Source organism: Lepidochelys kempii, chromosome 8, assembly GCF_965140285.1.
Source record: "Lepidochelys kempii isolate rLepKem1 chromosome 8, rLepKem1.hap1, whole genome shotgun sequence".
In the NCBI taxonomy this organism is placed as follows: domain Eukaryota; kingdom Metazoa; phylum Chordata; order Testudines; family Cheloniidae; genus Lepidochelys; species Lepidochelys kempii.
The window spans coordinates 73,855,599-73,882,741 of record NC_136387.1 but is presented as its reverse complement, the minus strand read 5'-3'; the positions used below and the strand labels follow the sequence as shown (position 1 = coordinate 73,882,741).

Sequence of the window (27,143 nt, the reverse complement as noted above, 5' to 3'; positions counted from 1 at the left end):
TGTGATTTGGGGAGGCCGTGGATCAGTGGCACTCATCTCTTTTTACAGCCCTTCCTAATCCCCCTGTTATGTTCAGTCTGCTCTGGGTATATATATCCTTGTTGTTTGAAAAAACAGAGGGAGATAAATGTCACTGGCACCGTTCATCTCTAGCTTCTTGGAAGACCCTTGTTCAATGCTGTATGTTGCAATGCTGTACATAGGTCTTTTGAAACAGCATGAAAGCTTAAAAGCATATGCATGGAAAATCACTGAACCCCTAGCACCTGTTCGTGAGTTTCTTTCATCAAAGGAGATGACTTCTTTATTTGTAAAGGCATTTGCACATTACAGTCTTTTGCATACAGTGTCTGCTATGCTTTGGGACATCGCATAAACTATATATAATAATGGTCACTGATTAATAGAGCTGTATTTTCTGGTTCTCAAGCACAGGTGGGAAAAGTTGTTTGAAATATTCTTGGCCATTTGTAAATGTCATTGGCTATAGATTTTAATGACGTACTTGATTCTTGCCTTAATGTGTATCAAATAAAAAAGTAATTAAGAAAGATTTTAATACATTCAACCTTTTCTGAGTGCATACTAAACACAGCATCACAAAAAGGCCTATCTTACCTTCTGGCATAACTTAAAGAATCTAAATTTAATCAACTACGTTAAGCTCTAATGGAGGGAATGTGTCTATATCTGCTAATTGAAAGTTCTGAAGGCTGGTTCATGTCAAAGCAGGGGGGGTGGAATTTCAAAATAATACTAATTAGCAGCTATCCTTCTAGATAACTGTTTCATTTTTGCAGTCTCTCATTTCAGATTCTCCACCATGAGACTCTCCCATATTAACCTAAAAGTAAATGCAAAAGCCTCTTTAATTAAAAAAAAAAAAACCCTGTAAAATGCAAAATCATCAATAAAATATCTGCATTTAAAAATTAACGATAGGTTTCAGAGTAGCAGCAGTGTTAGTCTGTATCTGCAAAAAGAAAAGGAGTACTTGTAGCACCTTAGAGACTAACCAATTTATTTGAGCATAAGCTCACGAAAGCTTATGCTCAAATAAATTTGTTAGTCTCTAAGGTGCCACAAGTACTCGTTTTTCTTTTAAAAATTAACAGGGTTTTAAACCCATCTGCAAAACAGCTCCTCCTCCATTTACTCGTCAAATCCTAAGATCCATGATTCTGTCTTTTACCAAAACTTAGAAAACACTTCCGATATCTGTAGCACCTAAACAGGATGAGCTAGATTATCTCTGATCCTTACATGGGTGAACAAGATAGAGAAGATGCACAGAGCCTTCCTCCTATGGCCCTATCTATCTTGCCCTAAGGAATTTTAAGAAGAAATTCCCATTGGTATTACCAATATTTCTGCTGCATCAATGTTAGTTTCATTAGCCCTAGCATAGACAAGCACCTGGCAACTTCTTGTACTTTTAGCACAGTGTCAGTTATACCTCAGTAGCCCAGACTATAGGGCCAGACACAACTGCAAATTCTGCTAGTTCTCCCTGAGGAACAATCCACTCTATGCTTCACACTTGCCAGTAGAGTAGAGCTGAGCTGGCTGGCTGGCCATGAAGGAGTTGAAGACCATCTTCTTAAGGGGAGGTGCATTCCCTAGGAGATTTGAGAGGCATTAGACCAGATCATCAAGTCTGTCTGAGGTGCACTTCATGCCGGATTCAAGGTGTGTGGGTGATGGCACAACAAAGATGGCTTTGCATTCCTCAGGTCTGAGGGCAGCAGCATACGTTGGGCTGCTCTAACTTACTGACAATAGCCCCACAGGGGCTGTTATCCTGTTGAGGCTCATCAGAGTGCAAAGTGCTTCTGCCACAGGCCCTGTATCTTATGTCATCTTACCAAAGAGGACAGTGTAGGTCTGGAATAGCTGGCTTTATGCAAAAGGAATCCTCCATTTACCTGTGTGACAGGGAGCAGTGCAAAAGGACATATTGGAGGCTGAGGACCTGGCCCAATGTAGCTCCCTCAGGCAAAATGCTCCCCAGAGCCCTTTCTGGGTCGGTGCAGTTCTGCATTAGGCTGTGCCTAAAACATTATCTGGCCCACTAGCAGTTTTGCTGCTAAATGTTAGTGATGTCCGCAATCTTTTCAGAGGAAGTAAGGAATCCTGAACTTAAGTCTAATTAGGTCAGAAAAGAAAGGGGAAAAAATCTAAGTATTTTAAGAGCTCCATTCTGAATCCACTGATATCAGTGGGAGTTTTGCCAATGACTTTAGTGGGCAGAGAGCCTGGCAAATATGTTCTCACCATGTTTGGGGATCATAAATAGTCTGATTTTGTTTTAAGAAGATTTGTCATTCACGTATAAGCCGACTCTGTAGGTCAAGAGCAGCCATTCTTTTTTCTATTGGCCAACACTACTGCCAGGAAACACAACAATTTTTTTGTTCCTTAGACTGGTAGAGATACAGTAAACAACCATTAGGGTCATTTTTGTTGATCACTTACGTTCCCTTCTCACCTCTCTTTTGTCGAGAGGCTTTCTATGCAATAATTCCCAGTTTCAACCAGGGCTCACAATGAGGCAGGGAAAGTCATGCAGTGGCATTCTTATAAGCTCTGCCCCACGTGAGTTGCCAAAATGAGATGCTACTATAGCTTATGCGGATGTATAAGATGATGATTGTTCTGTGAGCTCCACGGGCTACCTCAAGCTTAGTTCCCCTCAAGCGCTGCTTGAATGTGCCCACTGGCTCTGCTAGGCAACTTGGATTTGATTCCTTCTTGAGTGGTGAAAAAAATAGAAGTAGTGAGATTCTTCCAAATGCCACCCTCTCGTGGCACCAAAGTGACACAGTAAATTGTGTAGATCCATGATCTTCCCTCTCTTTTCTTACATGAGGAATGAAATAGATAACAATGTTGGCATTTAAATCATCACTAGGCATCTGAGCTAATGCCTAAATGAGCTGAACGGGGCAGAGCTCAATAGCTCAGAGCTATCAGGTCTCTCTGCAGACTCAAGTAGATGTCTGGTCTTGGTTCACCTTTTTGAGATTTTCTTCACAACCGTAACAGCTAGATCCTTTTAAAAAAAAAAAAAACAACAAAAAACGAAAGCTGAGATTCTGGAGAACTAGATAACAGCTTTAAAGAGGGGCAGGCATGCCACACTACCACCACATACTGGCCCAGTCTGAGCACTACTGGTAGCAGTGAGAGAGGCTGGAGCGAATAACTGCCCATACAGTTCACCCCACTAATTTGATTACACATATGTGGATAAAATCAAAATATTTTAGTATTTACAATTATAATGCTTCTTTGCATAAATTCAAAATGGAGTTATAAGTATAGAGAAAAGTATCTAAGTTGTAGGCCAGTATTGTTTTATTATACACTCTGAAACCCTTATTATACTTTGCAATTCTGAAGCATCTTCCACTTGAGAATCACTAAGCACTTTACAAACATTAAAATCACACTCTGAATATTTTTACCTACTATTGTTATTGGCTAAGTTTAGGATTATTGTTACTGAAAGATTTTTTTTTTCCATCTTATTTCATGCATTTAACTGACTTGGGACACAGTCAGTTTCACTTCATTTTTTTGGGTATAGTTACAAGGGGACTATACGTTGCCCATGTGCGTTAAGGGTCCCGTGGGCGTAGCACCTTTGCCCTTTAACCCCAAGCAGAGAATTGAAAGTGAGGTCCCTGTTCACTAGGAATATAAATAATATTTCTACAATTAATGTAAGGGGGAATTAATTCCTGCACTGTAGCTGTAACACACCCCACACCTGAGGAAATACTCCTAGTGTGTGGAGTCCTCTCTGGCGCGCGCACACAGCCATCATCGCTAGCTGCATATCACCCTCCAGTGGTCAAGGCTTGCTGGGAGAAGGGAGGTTGTGGCCAAGATGTCCCTTTGTCCTGGCTAGCACCAGCTATTGAAATGGTTCACATGGGCCATTGCAGTTGTGGTGGAAATTTGGGCAGCCTTCAGAGCTACTCTAACCTGTGCTGTAGTAGAGTGGCTCCTAGCAGTGCTAGGACAGGGGAGACGCACTGCCTTTCCCTTCATTCTCTGGCTGGACTCAGCACTGGTGTAGGTGTGAAACAGGCCAAAGGGAGGATCCATTCTAGCCTGAATAAATTAATGTAACTCCATAGCTGTTCTGAGACTCATGAGATTACCGGATACAGAAATGTAACCAAGAAGAGAAGTTTAATACTTATCCTAGTAGTGACTACTACAGAGAGGGGAAACTGGTCAGTTCATGAGAGACTTAGGGCTCCTCTCAGTTTCAAACAACTTATGGAGTATTTTGTAAAACATTAGTGGATCAGAAGTAGGCAATTCCAACTATTATTCCAATTATTTATCAAGTTGGACTTTAGTCAGGATTACACTGACAATGCAAATCTAACTGTACCACACATTGAAGAAGCACTTCACAAGAGCATCTCTCTGTACAGAAAATCAAAAACAGTCAAATGAATATGAAAAGCACTGCATGTTCTTTCATCAAATGGCAAAGATTTATTATGCTATGGAAAGTATAGGCACATAAGCTCAGAAATACATCATGCCAGAGAAGTGCATCTATATTTTTTTACTGTAAATGAACAAAGTGAACACTTTTATATTCTGAATAATTTATATTTTTTCCATAGCCTCTGATGTTAGTGTGTTCAGATTTGCTGAGTTCTTTAGAAATTCTTACATAGTCATTGTGGGTTATTTGGTAGAGACATGGCAATTTAAGAAGTGACAGCTTTGCTGAGCTGTGTGGCTTTTAGAACAAATTACATCCTTCAGTTGCTCTACATAGAGATCAGAAGTGTTTTTAAAACAATACCTAATGAAGAGGTTCTTATAAAAAGAGTGCCACTTTGAGAAATAGGCTTCGCATGACATTGCAAAGCACAGCCCACCATGTTACTTGAAGCAGGGCCCCAATTCTGCAGTGAGCTCCATTGCAAGATAGAGGCCTAAGGGTGGGATCCACAAAGGAACTTAGGCATTGCAACACTGCCTAGAAAATCACAGAAACAACACTGCGATCCAGAAAGCCTGAGTTAGGTGCCTAAGGCTCCCTATACAATGAATGGGGAGAGATAGGCACCTTAGGTGGAGATCCACAAAGCCCACATGCTAGGTGGGAAGCCGCCTAAATTAGCTTATAGGAGATGCCAACAACAGGGGTGTGTGTAAGCCCTGGCCCTCTATTGGAAATAGGCACCTGAGTCTGGGCTGCATGGAGGCACCTAGCTTTGCTTGTGATCCATGAACTGAGGGAAGATAGCCGCACCCAAGCTAGGTACTTGGCTGCCTAGTTGCATGCAAGACCCAAAACAAAACATCCAGAGAGGGAAAGAGGTAGGGTTGCCAGGTGTCCGGTTTTCAGCCGGAATGCCTGGTTGAAAAGGGACCTGGTGGCTCCAGTCAGCGCTGCCGACTGGGCTGTTAAAAGTCTGTCAGTGGCACAGTGGGGGCCCCGGGCTAAGGCAGGCCCCCTGCCTGTCCTGGCTCTGCACGGCTCCCAGAAGCGGCCTCCAGGGCCCTGCAGCCCTTAAGCGCATGGACAGCCAGGGAGGCTCCGCACACTGCTCCCAGCCCCAGCACTGGCTCCACAGCTCCCATTGGCTAGGAACTATGACCAATGGGAGCTGCGGGGGCAGCACAGCGGGTACGAGGGCAGTGCGCAGAGCCTCCCTGGCTGCCCATGTGCCTGGGGGCCGCAGGGACCTGGCGGCTGCTTCTGGGAGCCACCTGAGGTAAGCGCCGCCTGGAGCCTGCACCCTGAACCCCTTTGCAAGCTCTTGCCCCAGCCCTGAGCCACCTCCTGCACCCAAACTCCCTACCAGAGCTCACACCCCCTCCAACACCCCAAACCCCCTCCCACACACCAACCCCCTGCCCCAGCCTGGAGTCTCCTCCCGGACCCAAACTCCTTCCCGGAGCCTGCACCCTGGACCGCACCCCCCCAACACCCTGCCCCAGCCCTGATCCCTCTCCTGCACCCCAAATCTCTCATCCCTGGCCACACCCCGGAGCCCTCTTCCAAACCCCTCATTTACTGATTTCCTCTACTCTCTTTCAATTATAGTAATCTTAGGTATTTCTTGTAAATATAGTAGAAAAATGTTCAGCATTCAGTTAACATGTCCCTTTAAGATTCTTAAATTAAATAATCAATAAACAAATTACACTTAATATACCTGTGTTTGGAGTAGAATTATCTGGGGCCTTATCTTGTAAACCTTTACTCATCCTTACATGAAATAATAATCCCATTGATATCAACAGAATTACTTGCATAAGGACTATTTATGCGAATAAGGGTTTGCAGGATTGGGCCCTTGGTTTTCTGAGCCAGATGTGTTTGTAAATCATCAGTTAGGCAGATTTAGTCATTAGTTCTTGATGAATTCATTGCATTTAGGGAATGTCTTAAGTGAAAGATTTTTCAAACTGAAAATGACTGGATAAAACAGAGATATGGTGTCTCTCTCCAGTGATGCCAAATTATTTAAGTGCCAGGACAGTTTTCCCCATCTCTTCTTGAGGATGGACAGAGGTTTTTTTGTCTGTTTTCATGGGCCAAGGAGAAGCACACTTAAAGTTTACTGGTGGTGGGGAGGCTGGTTTGTTTAGTTTTTTAAAAAGGAACTGGACAGTCATTTTCAAAGGTACAAAAAGGTAGCTAGGTGTCCAACTCCCCTTAAAAGTCAATAAGAATTGAGTGCCTAGCTCCCATTTGTGTTCTTGAAAACCTTCACCCTCGATCCACCTATCTCCCTGAAATCCTCTCTTGTATATTCAAGTGTTTTGTCTAACCTAGTCAGGTGATTCCTTATGTTACCCCTGTGGTTATACTAAATAACCAGCATGTTGCTCAGTCCCTTCATTTGCAGATAAAGATGGTGTGAGGATCATGTGCAATTCAGCTACAGAAGTGTGTGGTATGATCCTGAGCACCTGCTGTTCCAGATGACTTCAGTAGTAGTTATAGGTGCTTGACATCTCTCAGGATCAGGCCTGGTGTGAGGATCCCTGTTTCTGGGAGGTTTGCAGACATTGCAGGACTTACAGATTTGGGCTCTGACCTCACAGTGTTTGAAATCATGCTGGAACTTACTGTTGTTGCTAACAACATGGTTCTAGCATGATTTCCCTAACTGGTTTGGATAGGGAGCTGTTCTTGAGAACAAATGTTAGCAAAACTTCATCTTGGCTAGGGGTGGATTGAGTTGAGTCTACTCCAGAAACAACAAGTGGCACCTTATAGACTAACAGATTTATTTGGGCATAAGCTTTCGTGGGTAAAAAAAACACTTCTTCAGATGGTTTTTTACCCACGAAAGCTTATGCCCAAATAAATCTGTTAGTCTTCCACCGGACTCGTTGTTTTTGTATAGGCTAGCTACCCTCTGATACTAGTCTACTCCAGGTGTCCCTTCAGTTTCTGCCGAACTGAAGCTGTCATTTTAACAGACCTTCTGGCTGTGAAGATAACCCTTTTAATGAGAGATGGTGTGGTGCTGCCTGCCTAGAGCATTGCTGGGATATTGCAGGTCCTATTACAAAGGTTTCCCTTGCTCTACTCATCTCGAGACTGCATGACTCAGAATAAGAATGTTGAGTTTAAATGCCTGGGGCAGGGTTGCTTGGACTGCAAAGAAAATTATGATTCTCTTCTTTTAAGACTGTTCCTTTGTGCATGACAAAGGTAAGGAAACTGTGCATAAGATATTTGAATGATCTGGGAACACTTAAAGGGACACAACCAATCTAAACCACATGCTGCTGACTGAAAATGTGTTTTTTTTTTTTTATTGTTACAAGCAACACTTAAGATTTTTATTGCTGAAACAGCTGACAGGAAAAAAGTTTCCCCTAGTTTCTTTGCATTGTGCATTTGACAACACTTGGTGTATAGTCAGTTTCACTGCTTCCCCTTTAACACAGTTAGTCAAGCCATTACCCTGTTTGTGAGAGTCTTGGGAGAGAATCATTTTAAAAACAGGAAAATGTGATTGTAAAGAAACACCACCTGGCAGGAAGCCTCAGTGTTTGAAACTGACTGAATTTCAAGTTCAGCGTTCCTTCAAGAGAACAAACATATTTGTTTGTTTGTCTATTACTATTATAAATACATGTTTTCAGACATAAAAGTTTCAAAGACTTTTTGGTAGGTAGGAGTTTTGCATGTTGAGCCCTAGGTGACTCCTCTGCACTGAAGTCTAAGCACAGAAGCAAGAAAATTCTGAGGGGCTCTTTTCCCTTGTATTATATCCATTGTTGCCTTTGTCCCATAAACTTTGCTAAGTAAATGATCTGTGCCTGTCAAAGCTGCTTCAAGCACCTGTCCACATTGCCTCATAAGACCCCTGGGCTAATCCTGCTCCTTAGCAACAGAAAATCACAAAGAACAAGAATCCTAGAGGCTTCAAAGTCCTCTACTGCCATCTTCAGCCCCAAAGATTTTAGGCATTATCTTTGCACTGCAGTTGGGAACAGGCCTCCCAGCTAGGGTTGCCAACTTTCGGATTGCAGAAAACTGAACACCCTTGTTCTGCCCCTTCCTGAGGCCACGCCCCTTCCCCGTCCCTTCTCCAAGGCTCCACCGCCTCTTCCACTGTTGCTCACTCTCCCCGGCTCTCGCTCATTTTCACTGGGCTGGGTAGGGGTGTGGAAGAGGATGAGGGCTCCAGGGTGGGCCCAGAAATGAGGGGTTTGGAGTGTGGGAGGGGGCTCTAGACTGGGGCAGTGGGATTGGGTGTGGGAGAGGGTACAGACTCTGGGCTGGGGGTTCAGGCTCTGAAGTGGGGCCAGAAATGAGGGGTTTGGGGCAGGCTCTGGGCTCGGGCATGGGGTTGGCGGACAGGGGGGTGAAGGCTCCAGCTGGGGGTGCAGGCTCTGCTGTGGGGCCGGGGCTGAGGGTTTCAAAGTGCAGGAGGGGGTGCGAGTTCTGGGAGGGAGTTTGGGTGTGAGAGGGGGTTCAGGGCACTGGCTCCAGGCCGCACTTACCTCTCAGAAGTGTCCCGCATTTCCCTCCGGCTCCTCTGAAGAGGCGCGGCTTGTTGCGCTGCCCCCATCTGGAGGCACTGACCCCACAGCTCCCATTGGCCATGGTTTCTGGCCAATGGGAGCTGTGGAGCTGGTGCTTGGGTTGGGAACAGTGCAGAGCCCCTATGGCCGCACCTCTGCCTAGGAGCTGGAGGAAAATGCTGGCCACTTCTAGGAGCCATGCAGAGCCAGGGCAGGCAGGGAGCCTTCCTTAGCCCCGCTGACCAGAGCTGCCAGGATCTCTTTTCGACTGGGCATTCTGGTCAAAAACCGGACGCCCGGCAACCCTACTTCCAGCCTGCCCAGGGGTACAGGCATGTGCTAGTGGGGCTCGAGCTAAAAATAGCAATATCTAACTACCTTGTCAGTAGGTAAGAACAAGGTTCTCAGATCTGACGCCATTAGGAAAAAAAGAAAAGGTGTTTCCCATAAATCAGCTACTTCACATGCATCCTACAACAAATATGAGGCTAGATATATTCTGACATACACACATAGGTCCGACCTGAAGAACAGCTCTGTTAGCTTGAAAGCTTGTCTCTTTCACCAACAGAAGTTGATCCCATAGAAGATATTACTTTACCCACCTTATCTCATCCACACACACAATGCTCTACAGAAAGGGGGGTAATGGGCGCTCTGACAGACATTTAACTATAACATTGCAAATCACAGTGCTAATACATATAATTACCTTTTGATTTCCGAGAGGTAACTGCTGCCTCTTTGGGGACACATTTATTCCCTCAGGGCCAAGTCCTGGTTCTGTTAAAGTCAAGGACAAAATGGCTGTTGACTTGAGTGGAAACAGCATTTGGCCTTCTGGGTATGAGATAATTCTATTTCATACACCTTCTCTGCAGGTCTGGCCTCAAGAAAAATGGCACCCTGGATGAACTTGTATTTTGGTGCCCCTGGCCCCCAGTGGGCTCCCAGGCTCCCCACCACCCCTTGCACCTCTAACACCTGCATCCCCCTCCTGGACCCATGAGGGGAAATGGAGCTGGATGAATAGAGGAGATGGCATTGCTGCCTACTTTCCCCCTTTGAACGTTGCTGCTCTGTGCACCCTTGGGGTTGGGGGAGTGAAGTCAGAGCTCCCCTCCGCCAGGTCACTTTGCTCTCCCCTTACGCAGCCCAGATGGGGAGAGAGCAGAAACTCCTGGTGCTCGCCTCACAGCACAGACTAGGTGGGGAAAGTGACCTGGATGCATGGAGTGCTTGGTGGTGCACCACCTGCACCACAGCCCCTTGGGGGGGCATGGAGGAATGTGTGTGTGGGGGGGGAGAGGAGCAGTGTCTGTGTGTCACCACTCCCACCCATGTTCCTCCCCCAGGAGGAAGCAGGTAGAAATCTGGATTTCCCCTCCACCCCCGACCAGCTGGGAGCAGTTTCTGACTCTACACTGGCAGTGCACACCTCTGGACAGCTCACCCCTTCACCATGGTGCCCCTGGACAGTCGCCCAGGTGGCCCACCCCTAAGGCCGACCCTACTTCTCTGCCTGAATGTTGTTGGGTATGTACAGAATGTGATCACCACATGTCAGAACCCTCATTCAGTGTTTATTCTGTAGTGAGTATGTTATGGAATATGAAACAATATTGAAAATACTGGAGATATCCTTAGTATTGAATAAAAGCAGGCTTACCCTACCCTCATACGCAGACATGCCAATGTGATCAGTGGAGACAGTGAAGTCCAGTGCATGCTGGGACTTTTCAGCATGACTGGGAAGTAGGTACCACAGGGCTACATTGCCAATGCAAGTAAATACCCACTGAGTCAGCATTAGCTTTTGTGGCGCCCCTGTTCACTTTCTGAAAGCCCCATGAGGGCTATTTTTAAGGAGGCAGAATAGCTGCACTGGAATTGTGCTGTCAAGGCATTAGTGAGGGCTAGGATCCACTGTGGAGACATAAGGCCTCTGGCACATATTGAGGTATTTTTGTGTCTTGTGGGCTAAACTCCTTCCCATTTCCACAAGGGAGCAAATCCTTCTACCCCACTCCACCCTTCTCAGTGAGAACTACATCTTGGGGTTTGGAGTCTCCTCCTACGCTGGACATTCATTCTCAGACAGAAACTTGTGGCCTTAAGTCAAAGAAGACTTATCTGTACAAATACATGACAAAAGGATCACCAAGGTATTATGGGCTCCAGACCTTTCCTATATTGTCCTGTTAAACACTGACAGTTTGATTCATTCCCAGTGACGTCAAGGAATGAAATCTTGGTCCCACTGAAGTCAACAGTAGTTATGCATCGACTTCAGTGGGGTGATTTCCTGCAATAGGACTACTCACAGAGTAAGTTATTACTCTGCATGAGGAAGGTGGCAGAAGTTGGCCCTGATGTTGCAATCTGTTTTTTCCATTATGTACTTTAGGAATGAGAGATAGAAGCAGAATAGACTAAAAGATCTTGGTTTTCCTCTCTCACAGACTGCTGCAAGACAAACTCTACTGACTTCAGTGGAGTTGTTCCTGATTCACATCAGTCTGAAATCAGAATCAGGTCCCGAGTGCAGCTTCACCTGCTTTTCTCACAAATAGCTTAGTATGACCGAGAAATCTCAAGGGAAGGGGGATATACTTACCTCAACTGAAATAAAGGAACTGTTTAGAGGGAGAAATTTGATAACTGAGGATAAAAAAATTAAGTGATTGAACCTAAGGACAAATCATGTCATGGCCCTAGCTAAATCTAAGGAGCCTCACCTATGTAAGCAGTTTAATAGAACAGGCAGGATTAATTTATTTTGTGTTGCTCTTATTCAGGGATAATTTTTCCTAGACTATAAAATAAGCTTTTTTTAAAAAACAAAACAAAAACCAACTGAGTGATTTTAAAAAATCAATACCGTATTTGCTTGTGTTAGTACCCAGCAGGATAAACTGAAATTTGGTGAGGCTATTCCAAATAAAAATGTCAACAAGTATAATTTCTAGGATGTGATGGCATGATCATTGTGTCTTTGAGTATTTTCAGAATGCTTATCACATCATTTTTGAAGATCAGTTGATACAGTTGAGAGCTGTATTAAATGCCCAAGTATGTCCAAAACAAAATATAAAGTCTCTAATTAAAGGGACACAATGATTAAAAACTGTATATCCCAAAAAATGAATGTACATACCTGTTTTATTAACAAAACTCAGCTTGGACAGTGAAACCGAGCAGTTTCCTTTTTGTTGATAGTTTCAGTTTCTGTTCCCCATGCACAAACACAATGCTGCAAAGTTTGGGATGCAGACACGGCAGGGAGTACTTACAGTCAACCCAATAACTTATTTCATTGAAAGAAATATATACCTCTCCCACAAATATTCCCATTAGTTATAGCTTCTGTATAGAATGTAACTTTGGAGCCTCAAGTGACTGGAAAATAGCCCTTAGAAATATTGTTTAAAGGTTCTCTCTCTAATACTGCAGAGCATGCCCCTGTAAAAAACATTCATTCTGAATTACAGTCTTGGGAGGGATTTAAAGCCTGGTCTATATTTCAAACTTCAATGTGCTCTATTTACAAGTAAAAAATTATGACTTTTCTGTCTGTGCCAAGCTGTGTCTGACTTTTGCAACAGTAAAAGATTTGGCAGGACAAATTCTTCCCTCAGTTACACCTGTGAAACTTGATGGAAGTCTAGCTTGCTATCCCATAGCTATGTTGTCTCCATTTTACTAACAAGTGTTTTTTGTTTTTTTTTTAAAAAGGCAAAATCTTATTTTGGTCAACACAGTAAGCACTTGTGGCTCTGACTACACAGAGGGAGAAGATCTGTTTGGTAGGAAGTGCTCTTGCTCCAGAGTACAACTGCACTTAGAGATTTAAAGACCTGCAGTTGGTCCTGATCAAAGCTGCCTCTTGGTTATATCAGAAATAGTTATATTAGCACAGTCAGACGACTGGAAGAAGGTGGTACTTCATCCTTAGCAATGATCATATTTCTAAAGAATGCCCCAAGAGCTGCGAGATTAATCAGTCAGCAAACAGAGTTGTCATTTTGTTTTCTATCAGGTGGAAATCCTTGATTGGAAGACAAAGCAACAGCTGTGCTTTCTGGATAAGGTAAATGATAATATTGTTAAAATGGCAGGTGACAGTTTTTAATTTTCTGTAAGTAAATGGAGTGCTTGTGAAAGGAGTTGGAAAACCCTTCCTCCTCCACTGGAGACAATAGCCTAGGCAGCGGCAGAGCAAACTTGCCCACGTCGCCTTACAAAATCCCTCAACCCCTTTCTGGAAGGACCAGAGCGCAGGGAGCACTTCCAACTTCATTCGTATTCAACCTCTCAGCTGAGGGGGTCTACAAGGGTGCCAGTTTAGTACCAGTTGTGAAGTGACCCTAGAGAGATTTCACATAAGCCGCAAAACTATCATCATGTTGTAATAACTTTGGTCATTATTAACATGGATGGATTTGCAACATGAGCTAGAGATTAAATGCTCCCTTTTCCTATTACGAGTGGCTTGAGCTGTCCATACTAGAAATAGAATTTTTTGGCCATGTTTCGGAAAGTTAAAGGAATGCTGTCAACTTGAAAAATCACATTTCCACCTGCACATTTTTTTGTACCTACTGATCATCTTCCAATACAAATGAACAGTATTTTTTGTTGCCTAGGTGGAACCATGTGCCACGATTAGTGATATCAGATTGATGTTCCATAAATCATGTAAGTATAATATTTTCAAAGAAACATACTAAGGGTACAAATCACATCAGAATATCCAGTACATAAATATTTAAGATAAAATTATATAGTTTGATGGAGCATGTGATACACACACACACACACACACACACACACTAACGCAAATAATCAGCAACTGAACACTAATGTAGCTGACATTTAAAATAATTTTTCATTAGCTGTCATCTCCTAATTCATGCAGATCTGTGCTTTGATCTGTAACTTGTTTTATTGTTCTAAAAAAACAACAACAAGAAGTCATAAAAATCTCCAACCAAAAACTTCTTCTCTCATTCAGTTGCAGTCATTACAACAGTGGATAATCCAAAAGCAAATACTGTGGATAATTTTATGTTTTCTAATTTGTCTTGCAGATCCCAAGTGGTATCCAGCAAGGCAGTCAATAAGACTTGATCCCAGTAAGTACCAGTTGAGTCTAGAGTAACAAGGCTATGAACATAGTGCTTGCATAGAGGGGTGCCACATCTTGCCCTCTCTGCTGGTATTATCTGCTATAAGTGGGAGTTTTGCTGAACTAGTTAACATTATGAAGGACTTTACAAAAAGGAGCCCACACAAGCTGAATTCTTTGAACATTTATTGCTCAGAGTCCCACAGATGGGTCTGGTGACAATACCCACTGTTTAGTTAACTTGGGAGTTTGCACATTGTTTTAATTTGTTTTCAACTGTTGAGCACTTGTCCTTCAATGGAAGCAGCATATAATCTATATATTACCTGCACCTAACTGCAATGAGATGGACCCCAAAGTGGTGCTCGTCTGTGAAAAGTCTGAAGGGTTATGTGCTAGTGTTGTTAATTCACAATAATTTCGTTTTATCGCAGGTGGACATTACAGTTTTCTCATGTGATAAGATAATGCAAAATGAATTAATGGGAATATAGGATCTACAGACTTAGCTGGTGCCAAATGGCTGATTCAGTTAATTTAGTCACAGGTATTTCTGGTAGAAAACTCTTGTCGCATGGCATTGGTGCACAAGGGAAAGCATAACTGGAGAAAAAATGTTAATTCTCCATAGTTATTCAAATACAATGTAGCACCTTTTCCCCCCTGCTACTAAGCATACAGTTGTTTACACAATCCCTTTAAATGATTATGCTAGTAAAGATTAACGCACTGTGTTGGGATCAGTCCCTGGGAAAATACGTGCTTGAGCGGCTGTGTTTCCTTCCTTTCCTTACGTTATCAGGCCCCATCCAGTGGCTTATGCTGGGAAAGTGGTCACTGGGAAACAACTGGAACTATCGGGATTCCCCTAAATGCAGGCACTTGCCACCAGCCCAAAGCAGGCATGTGTCTCATAGGTCAAACGTCCGAAATGGAAAGATGTCAGTTAAACAAAAGAGCTTGAAAAAGAGTTGAATATAAATTGCATTCTACTATGCAGAGAGGGGGAGATCCTGGTCTGCTCCATACCTCCTGCCTAGGACCAAAACCCTGTGGAACAACCACATATCCATTGGACTGAAGTGGAAGGCCACAAAGAGATTACATAGGGGCACTCTTCAACCTCTTGCATGGATGAGGAATGAGAAGGGGACTGGTTAGTGGGTCCATGATCTATGTAAATTCTCTCTCCCTACAGAGAGAGCAGTTACACGCCCCCAGTAGTGTCTACCCGTTTTCTGTAATGGAATATGCTACTGCAAAGCAGGGGATGAGGATTCAATTGATGGTGTGTTGGTTTCAGTGGTCTTCCGTGGGTGCATAGCAAATTCACTCCTATATTTTTTCCTATTGTTTTGTATGCAAATATAAGGAAACAGAAGCACACTGCATTTGTTTTATCAAATGGCACCCTCTTACCTAAGACTCTGGTAAAAGCATGTGTCAGGCCAAAGAATCCCACAGATTGGTCTAAACAGACTAAAGGGTTTCTTTAGGGTTAATATGGTACCAGAGTTTACTTTAATTTCACTGTGATGAGTATAACTACTTCTTCTTCTCAGAAGGAAAATCCTTGAGAGATGAGGAAATCCTGCAGCATCTCCCAGTTGGCACAACCGCTACACTATATTTTAAAGATTTAGGGCCACAAATAGGATGGACTATGGTGAGCTATGCTGCAAGCCTGAGACATTTTAATTAATGCTTCTCCTTAATTAATTCTTGCATCACTTTCTCTCTGCATTTATTTAGAATGTCCATGCGCTGCCTGGTCTGACAGCAGATGTAGACAGTGGAGCTTCATATTCAGTGACTCTAATCTTAAGAAGCATTTAACCAGAGAACCCAAAAAAAGTACATCATGAAATCCTGACAATGCACCCCATGGAAAAGCAGCAGTGATCGCCTTGCAACATGGTAGCCTGGCACCCAGGAACTAAGTGACTATGTAACTTCTGTTCCTTGGGCTGTCCGAGATCAGGCTCATCCTGTTGTCCTGGCAATCAATCCTGCAAAGACATATGAGTGACTTTACTCATGTCAGTCAATTTCATTGACTTCAATGGGTCTACTCATGAGAGTAAAGTTACTCACATGCATGTTTACAGTTCAGGTCCTGGGACACTAATGACAGCTGGTCATTTCAGTCGCAGCATGAATTGAGTTTCATTTTGGTGAATAGTTTTGGCTGAATAAACACTGAAAACAAACATTTTGAAACTCAAAGTTTGCTTTGAAACTATCAAAAGGAACCATTTCAACATTGTGTTTTGAATCAACATTTCATTTAGAAACCAAGTGTCGCTTCAAATACACCTTCACACTCTTTCATTTGACCCAAACAATTTTTTTTTTCTTTTTAGTTTTTTATTGTGTCAAGAAAGACCACCACAAAAAATCATTTCTGGTTTGAAACTACCCAAATATTTTTTCAGTTCAGCCACCAAACTGAAAAATCAGTTATTCATTCAGCTTAACATTAACAGAAATTGAAAACAAACGTTTTCTGCCCTCCTAATTCAGAGAAAAGTTCCATTGTGGCAGCATTAGCCTGTAGCATTGACTAGGTGGTAAAATAAATGGTGGCTCTGAAATGAGGTGGAAAACTGTCCCTGCACAAAGCCTTCTGTGATTCCACAACACACATATTGTCCTTTAGTTTTAATTTAAACGTCACAGCATGAAGGTAAAGTTAGACAGCAATTTGAAAACATATTTTTAGTTAACATAATTAATATAATCTTATTAATGACAAATAGCAAAGACAAAAGTAATAAACCCCCCCTATAATTTTAAATAATCACTTTTCATTGAATATAAATCTTCAGATTATCACACTGGAGCCTATGTTAGAAAAAGACGACTACCAAGTAATCCTAAATGCAGTAAGATGATCAGAACAAATAATTACAATATGAGCAGGTTATCAGATCAAGATGCTTTCATATCGATGTACAGTGAAATACCACAGCATATCAAAACATGATAATGTAAATTAAAGCATAGACCCTACCACATGATTGTCCTGTGAAACATCTAGACCCTCCCTCACCCTGCCCTCGTTCATCTTATTCAGACATAACCTAAGACAAACTTTAGCTTTAGCAAGTTTAAAGAAAAAATGTCTTCCCATCTACAGTCAATTTAACCTTTGCCAGGAAGACTGCTGATGCAATTACATCATATAATATCACCAATACCTCAACACATTTTCTGGACATATGAGTAGCTCTAACTATATCAGAAAAAAGTGGTGATTTTTTGTTACATAAGTTCAGTACATTTCCCTTATTTCTCCATAATTCAGACATGAACCTACTTTAATTAGTTATGGAAGCAAAAGTAATTATAAAAATTGAGGTCAAGTTAAAGTGATGCTGGTATGAAGTATTTCTATTTTAAACAAAATTGACTCATTAGAAACTAGTTTCTTGCCCCCCACCTTTTTTTTGGAGAAATTCTTTACCAGCATTCTTTTTAACCTACAGTCAAAAAGTAGTTTTATAGGATACCAAGATGAAAAATAAAGGCTAACATTATATAAATATAATTTGCATGCACATTTATCACAACTGTATGTGCTCCCATGTTAATTGCAAATAACTTGTCACCTGTGCATGTAAATACTTAAGTTGGATGCCATTACTGCAAATGCAAGTGCACATTATATGTATGCATTTCTAACAATCTCAGTCTATAATTCCAAATGTTGTCATGCCAAAAAAACCCACAAAAACACACCTCCATTCTGGATTGGTGGAGGAATTTACTAATCACAAAACGAAAACAAAGCACTGCCACTGATCTGCTCTGTCTAATTATTCTTTCTCTCTCTCTTTCTTTTTTTTTGGGGCAGGTATTTTTGACAGAATATGCAGGTCCATTGTTCATCTATTTTCTGTTTTATTTCCGCATGCCTTTTGTCTATGGGCTGGATGACAAGATTACATCAAGCCCACATCCAGTGGTTAAGTAAGTTCTGTTATGAGCCTCAAGCAATATTTTTGTAAGCATCCTATTTTTATTCCAAATTTCTTGCCACACTTGTTTCTGTAGCATTCTTAAATGCTTTTGTCTTGCTATTTCTAGCTTGGCATGTATCTGCCATTCTTTCCACTACATCAAAAGGTTGATTGAAACAATATTTGTTCATCGGTTCTCCCATGGGACTATGCCACTGAGGAATATTATTAAGGTAAATTGTGACAAAAATCTACCCACAGCCCTCCAGTAAATACAATCTGGCCACTCTCTGCACTGCTTCATTAGCACAGTGTTTTGGTGTGGCTTTTGTGGTAATGCACAACAGCTCTGATTATGTAAAGCTGTAATTCTTTTACAAGATCTCACAATAACCTTCCCATTGTAACCTACATGCCACCCTGCCATTATAATTGCTGTCACAGTTTTCCCATTGCTCTTTCAAGATTTAATACCTTCAGTATTCATTCCCTTTTTCGCCCGCTAGGCGCTAGCTCTCTTGGGTGTGAGGATTTCAGAAGCAGTGTTATATTTTAAGGGGGCACAGTCTAGTAGTACGTAGCTAGAGGTTTTCAAAATATTTTTAATCTGTTTTTTTGTAATAGTATCATAGAATCACGTCTCTCCTTGACAGTTATAAATTTGGCTTTGCTTCTTGTGTAGCATAAAGCACCATGGCTGTTCTACATTTCCTTCCTGTCCTGAGCACACCTTAGCAACAACTCTGTTCTGGGAGCAGGGGCTCACCTGTGCTCCCTCCGTTGTCTGCCTGCATAGTGGTATGAGAGACTGCATGGATATGCAGTAACTACAGACATTTTTTTAAAAAAAAGAGGCAGCAGAATACTATATTTTAAAATAATATTATATAGAATCTGGAAGATAGCAGATTATGTCATATCCTAATAGCCCGGTTTTACGATATTTAATATTTTGTGTTTAGACTATTCCTTTAAAATACATCTGCATTTTAAGGGATTGGTAGTCTGACCTGGGAACAAGAAGACTCTAGTTTCATATTTACACCCTACCAATAGTCCTATCTTTGTTATTACCTTACTGATCATCTGACTCCCTGCAGCTGATTAGCATTAGCTTTGTGCTTCCTAAATAGGAAAAGGGTCCTAAATATTCAGCTAGTAGCATGAGCTGGGCACTGGTAGTCACAGTGAATTTTTTTTGCACAGATTTATTTTCATTGCTTTCCTAAGCAGAGATGTGTACAGGTTTCTATCAGGCTAGCAGCTCACTTAGAAATGTCTACTCTGGACAAGTGGTAGCTATTTTACATTAACAACATTAGATGCGTGAAAGCAGGACAATTGTACCTTTAAAGTGAATTCATACAGTGCATTAAATCATCACTTGTCACTGGTGTCTGACACTCCTATTGCACCACTCCAGTCCAAACAAAATACAGCTGCTAAAATCCTTATCTTTGCCAGTCATTCTGACCAGGGCTTTTGAATCACTTCCCCTTCTCCACCACATCAAGTTCACAATACTTGTCTTCATCTTCAATTTCATTCATAACCATGTGTCTCCCTACTTATCTGCACTTGGGCCTGATTCACCTCGCACTTGCTCTGGTGTAATTCTGTTGATTTTAATGGAGTTATTTGTGATGAAAAAATTAATATCGGGTTGACCCTTAATGAATTTTTTTCAAATTTATCAGCACACCAAAAAATTTTTATAAAAATTTTCTGGTCAAATTGAACATTTTCATTTGAGGGTGTTTTTTTTTTTAAATTAAAATAAAATTTAAATTTCAGAATGAAAAGTCATTTTTAATTGAAAGATTTTGAATATGTCAAAATCCAACATTTCTAACTTTTTAAAATATATTTAAAAAATATATTTTTGAGTGAAACAATTCAGAAAGTTCAACATGAATTTGCAATAAGTCTTGGTCAGCCCAAATCTGCATTTCTTGGTGAAAAACATTTCACCGGAACAGTTTTACCAACTCTAATCCCATTATCTTTACCAGCCTCAACATACTTGGTTTTTTTTTCCTCTCACAGCCATATGTGCTTCTTCCATGCCACCACATGTGTGTGGAACATTCTTCCTGGGTTGTAAAGACAGTTCCCCATTTAAATTGGGGGGGAAAGGGATCAAGTTGATGTAAGGTCCAGTGGCCCAGACCCTTAAAGGAATTTAGGTATATAACTTCCTTTGAGGATCTGCCTTATTACTTTCACTTTGTGGGAGGAGAAAGGAGTGGGTGTACAGATTTTCAAGGACATTTAATTATATAGGAAATTTGGGCACCAAGAAACCATTTGTGAGATAGCAGGAGCAAAGAAATGTCGGACTCCCTCCCTCCCCCCCCATTCAAAATGGAGCAATTTTAAACACCTTAGAACTTCCAAACAACTCCGTGTAACTTTCACTAAAATTCCATCACTCCCCTATCATGATGTGTGTGATTTTATATTAGGCCTACTTTTTTTTATTATTATTCCTAATTAAGAGACAAATTGTTACACTCCATTCTAAAAGGAAAGCCCAGCTCAGCCTTAACTTTGGAGCCATAAATATGGTTTAATAATATATATGTACATATCTTTTTACCTAGTCTGACTACACATTTTTCTCCAGCACTCAAATATAGGTGGTAGGAAAGGCCTCCTATTTTAGATACATCATTGTTCATATAGGGGCTGTTGCTTGTTTGTCCTCTAGGAGAAGTCAATTATCTTAATTTAGCGAGAGACAATCAAGTTCCTTGTGAGCATGACTTAAAGGAGATGGGATTGGACATTTCTGAGAGGGAGAAGGGTTTCCATCCATCATATTGGCTGGGAGACCCTTCACCTTTGTTTCACATACATGGCAGTAGGGTCATTTGGGCTCTTTTATTGCTTCATTGTGCTCTCCAGGACCTGGAGGATATGAGCAATTTTTAAGAAAAGATACAGATGTAATTAAAATGGAAACAGACATGTCCTGCCCATGAAGGTTCTACTCATTCCTAGTAGGAATCAAGTAAAAACATTACACGGTATAAACAAAGCTCCTTTTGCTAGCACTCCATATACTCTTGAAAGGTTGTGTTACTTTGTTAGGCCCTGCTAAGCAGTGTCATCTGCTGGGAGTCTGTGTATGAAGAATGAGTTGTATACTGCCAGTTTTGATATGACTGATACTGCTTTCAGCAGTGGCAAATCCCACTTACTTTAGGAGTCTTTCCTTAAAACTGAACTATGTTTTTGTAGTAATTTGTGTACTTTGGTTGTTCACATTAATTACAGCATTTATTGTTGGGATCAGATTCCCAATGTTTAGATGATGCTTTAGAACAGGGGTTCTCAACCTTTTTCTTTCTGAGGCCCCCCCAACATGCTATAAAAGCTCCATGGCCCACCCATGCCACAACAACTGATTTTCTGCATATAAAAGCCAGGGCCGGTTTTAGGGGGTGGCAAGCAGGGCAGTTGCCTGGGGCTTCGGCTTCAGCTTCAGTCCCAGCTGGCAGGGCTCAGGGCTTCAGCTTTCTATCCTGGGCCCCAGTGAGTCTAATGCTGGTCCTGCTTGGCAACCCCCATGAAACCTGCTCACAGTCCCCCAGGGGGCCCTGGGCCCCTGGTTGGGAACCACTGCTTTAGAAGGATTTTTTTTCCTGCACTAAAAGCCATAGGCATATACAACTCAGCTCATGGCAAGTCCCAAATTTATGGGAGAGTTTCCTTGTAAGATTCCATTTTAACAGTCTGAGCCCTTCAGGGCAGAGACTTTCCCCATAAGTCTGTACCATGCCTGGTGTGTTTTGGGTGATACTGTAATACAGTAATGAACAGCGAGGAAGGATGGTCTTGGGGTTCGGGTGCTGGACTAGTACACAAATATCTGAGTCTGGTTCTGCTGCAGGTTTTCTGAATAACTTTGGGAAAGTCACTTAACCTCTGCACCTGGGTTCCATTATCTGTAACAGAAATAATCATGCTTTCTTTGGCCCACCATTTGTCTGTCTGGCCAGTAAACCTGCAGTAGGGACTGTCTCTTTATGTGTTTGTACAGTGCCTTGCACAATGGGGCCTCACGCTTGACTGAGGCCTCTGGGCTCTACTGTAATATAAACAATTCTAGGAAAAATTATACTGACATTCATCACAAAGCTGTGAAGGCAACCACCACCCTTGGAGCATGTGAGAGTTTACTACCTCTCAAACCATCAGCTAAAAGAACCACATTGTCAGATATACTACATTCAGCAAGTCTGGTTTGCAGATGTTAAGATTCTGATTTCAGATACACAACCAGTGGTGAGCTGGAGCAGGTTCACACCGGTTCATGGGAACCGGTTGTTAAATTTAGAAGCTTTTTTAGAACCGGTTGTCCCTTGTGGGGCTGGAACACCCATAGGGAAAATTTGGTGGATGCAGAGCCCCCACCAGCAGCTCCCCACTCTGTGCCCGGCCCCAGCTCCCCCTCTGCCCCTGAACACACCGGCCCACTCTGCTTCTCCCCACCCCCAGCTTCCCGCAAATCAGCTGTCAGCCTGGGAGGGCTGAGGAGCAGGCAGCGGCTTCGCACTCAGGTCCAAGGAGGTGAAGGCGGAGCGGAAGTGAGCTGGGGATGGGGGGCACGAGGAGGGCCGCCCGCACTGCAGCAGGTAATCCGGAGGGGGGGGGAAGGGGAACCGCTCCCCGCCCCAGCTCGCCTCCGCCTCCCTGGGCCAGAGCACGAAGCCACCACCTGCTTCTCAGCCCTCACCAGCTTCCTGTGCAAACAGCTGATTCATGGGAAGCCGGCAGGGGCGCCAGAGAAGCAGGGTGGGGCGGGGTGTTCAGGGGAGGAGGCGGAGCGGAGGTGAGGTGAGCTGGGGCCAGACGCGGGGCGGGGAGCTGCCAGTGGGTGCTCTGCACCCACAAAATTTTCCCCATGGGGGCTCCAGCCCCAGAGCACCCACGGAGTTGGTGCCTAAGGCACTACCTTTCAGTGGGGAGAGCAGCCGCTCCCCGCTGTTCGCCCCCAGCTATGCTACCCCGCCCCGAGGGACCTGCCAGATGCTTTCCGGGAGCCACCCCAGGTAAGCACCGCCGGGACTCCCCACCTTGCCCCCCAGCAGGTCCCTCTGGCTCTTGGGGAGGGGGGGGATGGGATGGACACCCACTACGGTGGCCCATGAGACCCTCCTGCCCGGTTCTGGGGGCAGTCAGGGGACAGGGTTGGATGGGGCAGGGGTCCGGGGGGGGGGCACGACCTCCTCGTGGGGTGAGGAGGGAACCAGTTGTTAAGATTTTGGCAACTCATCACTGTACACAACCTCTTTGGGCATTACTGCCAAAAATGCTGTTTCACCATATAGCCATTATCTACAGCTATCTTGTTTCTCTATATATATATTTAATAAACAGAGCCCAAGTAACATAACTCTCCTCTATATGAAAATAACTCTTTCTGAAAGACCTGGACTTTCAGCTGGTCATGGTTTTGCCTTCCATTGATATCTTGGCAGCCAGAGAAAATCTCATGTAAAGTGTAGGAGTTACCATTCTCATTCTTTTTAAAGAGAGACTTTTAGACTATGCAGATTTGCTGCATTTGAAACCCATAACAATCTGGTTACTTTGGAATCATGACTCAGCCGAGCTGTGTTTTCCATTAACTGACTGACCGCCCCATAGCGAGAGCACCTTGATTCTTGTGCTCTTCCTTTCTTCTCTGGCCCCAGTCTCCTGCCCTTTTTCACAAAGTCTTATCTCCACCACAACCACCCGCTGTGTCTACTCACTCAGTCCCTGTGGAGCATTCTCTCTCTTCTTAAAGTCAGGACGGCCTCTTCCTCCACACATCAGCCTCTACTTTTTCTTTGCAGCTTGGGTTCAGTTTTGCTGATAACATCTTTCTCAATCAGCAGCTCAGAGCAGTTTCCTGGCAGGGTCTCTCGAATGCCACCACCACCACCACAACATAGGAGTTTACCTTTGGTTCTAGCAAGTCTAACTGAGAACATCTTGGAATGGTAGTAGGTAAAAATGTGAGCCACAGTTTCTTAGAGGAGGTTTTGGCTACTGCAAATAATTGGAAAATCTATATTTTGGATATAAAAAGAGCTATCAGTCTTACCACCCATCCCCCTCCACCTCACTGCTGCTTAGATTAAATTTGCATCAATTCTGGATTGAATGGCTAGATTTTCAGAATGGTGGCATAATTCCTTAAATCTGGAACTCTTAAGGTTAAATTGTATAAAATAACAACAGTTAATGCCAAGGGGAAAATATCATTCATTACCATTCAGAATCAGGCTTCGTGTTGCATGAGGGTAGAATTTTGCATTTTTAAAATGTTCATTTTTCATGTTTTTATTGATTTTAATTTTTTATTGCTGTTCTATACGATTAAAAACATTAAACATACAGTCTATTTGGGAAGTCATTTTTTAAGCCATTGTGCTAATTAGTGAAAACACTTTGGGGTTTTTAGTTGACTCAGCAGATTATATGTACATACCCCTGTTGACTTAAGTGGAAAGTGTAACAGGCCAATAGTAAAACTCATTGGTGTTTGATTTTGTGAAATCTCTAGAAATAAACAAAACTAGGAACCAGATTCTCCTGTGGTATAACTCCATCAGCTTCAGTGGTCTTATGCCAGTGGAGAATTTGGCCCCTGGATTTTGAATATCCTAAAACATATTTCCTTTTGATTTAAATCATTATTTTCCTGGTGTCAAAATTTAAAACCATGATTTTCTAATTAAATAAAGCTAGAGCTATGTGGATGGAGCCAGGACTGCATATATACAGACATCATTGCTGGCAGTGGGGATTGAATTTGGAAATTTCAGAGAACAGCACAATCTCTTGCCACTTTAGCTAAAAGGAATAACTCTAGCTGTTATATAGTGACAGGTTCCTCCTATCCTTGATGGAGCCAGTCACTTCAGGAAGACAGTAACATGCACTAACCCACTATATCACATATGCAATCAAAGACTCTAATTTGAAAGTAATACCTGCCATGCCTCTAGGACAACTCTGGGAAGAAAAAAAATGTCAGCTAAGTTCACGCTTTATCTGTAATTTGTTGACCTTCAGTAAAATGTTGGTGCCAATATTCTGAACTATGAATGCTCAATTTAGAATAGAACATGGACATTCACCTTTGAGTTCTACTATTGTAAATTTGGAACTTAGTTCCAAATTTAGTTACTACATTTTTATAAAAGATAAACAGAATTGTTAACATGGCTTCAGCTTGGCTGTGTTCCCATATGTTTTATATTGTATCATTTGTAAATATTTTTATTATGGTAACTCCCAAAAGCCCCTATGAGGATTAGGACCCCATTGTCCTGGACTTGGTACAAACATAGAAAAGATACAAGCCCTGCCCAGAGGGGCTTACAGTCTAAAGACACAAACTGCTAAAGGATAGGAAATGGGAATACAATTATGTATGTATTATAGTCTACTTTTATGATTGGGTTTAGACGAAGGATGTAGAGCCAAGATGGTCTTAACAACCGCAACTCTGAATTTTAAAATAAACTTGGGAGTAAGGCTGCAGTGGTCAAAGCCAGAAAAGAGGAGCTTGTGGTAGTCAAGACGTGAAGCGATGAGGGCGTGGATGAGTTTTGGCTGTGGACAGGGAGCAAAGGTTGGATTTAGGAGTGTGTAAGAAAAAGTGGAAGGATTTAGAAATGTCCTGAATATGTGCATCCTGCGAGAGAGTCGAGTCAGAGGTGACACCCAGGTTATAGGGGAAGAGAGAGGGAAGGAAGATGATGAGCTCAGTTTTGGCCATGTTGAGTTTAAGGTGATGATTGGACAAAAATGTCAGAAAGACAGGCTGAGATACTAGATTTAGTGAAGGGGGAGGGTGCATCCATAGAGAGGTAGATTTATGAGTCATCAGCCTCAAGATGGTAGTTAACACCTTCCTTGCAGAGGAGAGCACCAAGAGCTAGAATATAAAAGTAGCAGAGGAGAGGGCCAAGGATAGACATCCTTGAAAGGGGAAGGGGAAGAGGAGCTTGGCAAAGAAGACACTGAAAGAGCAATCCGAGAGGTAGGAGGAGAAGACCATGAAAGAACAGAGCCATGGAAACTAACACAGGACAGAATTTCAAGTAGGGAGAAGCTGACATTGCAAAAGCTTCCAAGAAGCCAAGGATGATGATGCTAGAGTGTAGGCCCTGAAATTTGGCCAGTAACAGATCATTAATCTAGTGAGAACAGTTTCAGCGGAGCATAGAAGGTGGTAGCTGGATTGGAGAAGGTCAAGAACAGAATTAAAAGCGAGAAATTCAGCAAGTGGTTGCAGACACCACATTCAGTGCATTTGGAGATGAAGGGGAGGAGAGAGATTGGGCTATAGTTTGAGGAAGACATAAGGTAGGTGTTTAAGATAGAGAGGATTAAAGCATGCTTGTATGGGAAGGGAAAGGAAGAGGCTGGGAGGGAAGTTGGTCATAGTTCACCATTTAAAACCCATGATGTTTCTATATGTGGCAAAACAAGTCCTGTCTCCCCTAGCACTTGGTCTTTATGGCTCCTCGTCTCTGATCTGTGCGCAGTGAAACAGAATGGCTTCCCAGATAAAACGCTCCTTTAGCTTCAACTCTTTGGGCCACATTTTCAAAAGCAATTTCTAGACCAAACAGTCTGTACGCTCTCTTTGCACTGAAGGGCAAAAAAATCTCACTCCAAGAGCAATACTTCCTGCTTATTTACTGTTGTCTTTTCCTGTTCTTTCCCTTCCACTCCACCAAACTTGGTATGTTGTCATTTTTGTTGCATTATCTGCAACTTGCAATTTGCCCCCAAGTGATCATTATCACTATTTCTTTTGGTAATCACTAGTCTAGATAACGCTACTGTTTTCCCTACACACACAGGACAGTTGATATCTTTATTATAAAAAAAAATTACTTATTTTTCAGAACTGCTTCTATTACTGGGGATTTGCAGCTTGGCTTGCTTATTACATCAATCATCCTCTTTATACACCTCCTTGTAAGTAGCAAAATGGCCCTCAGAATAACTTG

General features: G+C 42.5%; 1 protein-coding gene across 2 annotated transcripts in view; it reads left to right on the top strand.

Moving 5' to 3' along the window:
• LOC140916065 (very-long-chain enoyl-CoA reductase) overlaps positions 1–27,143 on the top strand; it is a 33,325-nt gene that overhangs the window by 1,281 nt on the left and 4,901 nt on the right. For both annotated transcript variants that reach the window (XM_073357014.2, XM_073357015.2), the window contains exons 2-8: positions 13,070–13,120; positions 13,677–13,728; positions 14,121–14,165; positions 15,721–15,824; positions 18,015–18,130; positions 18,248–18,353; positions 27,039–27,111. In XM_073357014.2, the coding sequence (XP_073213115.1) occupies positions 13,070–13,120; positions 13,677–13,728; positions 14,121–14,165; positions 15,721–15,824; positions 18,015–18,130; positions 18,248–18,353; positions 27,039–27,111 (547 nt within the window). The remainder of the gene's footprint in view (positions 1–13,069; positions 13,121–13,676; positions 13,729–14,120; positions 14,166–15,720; positions 15,825–18,014; positions 18,131–18,247; positions 18,354–27,038; positions 27,112–27,143) is intronic.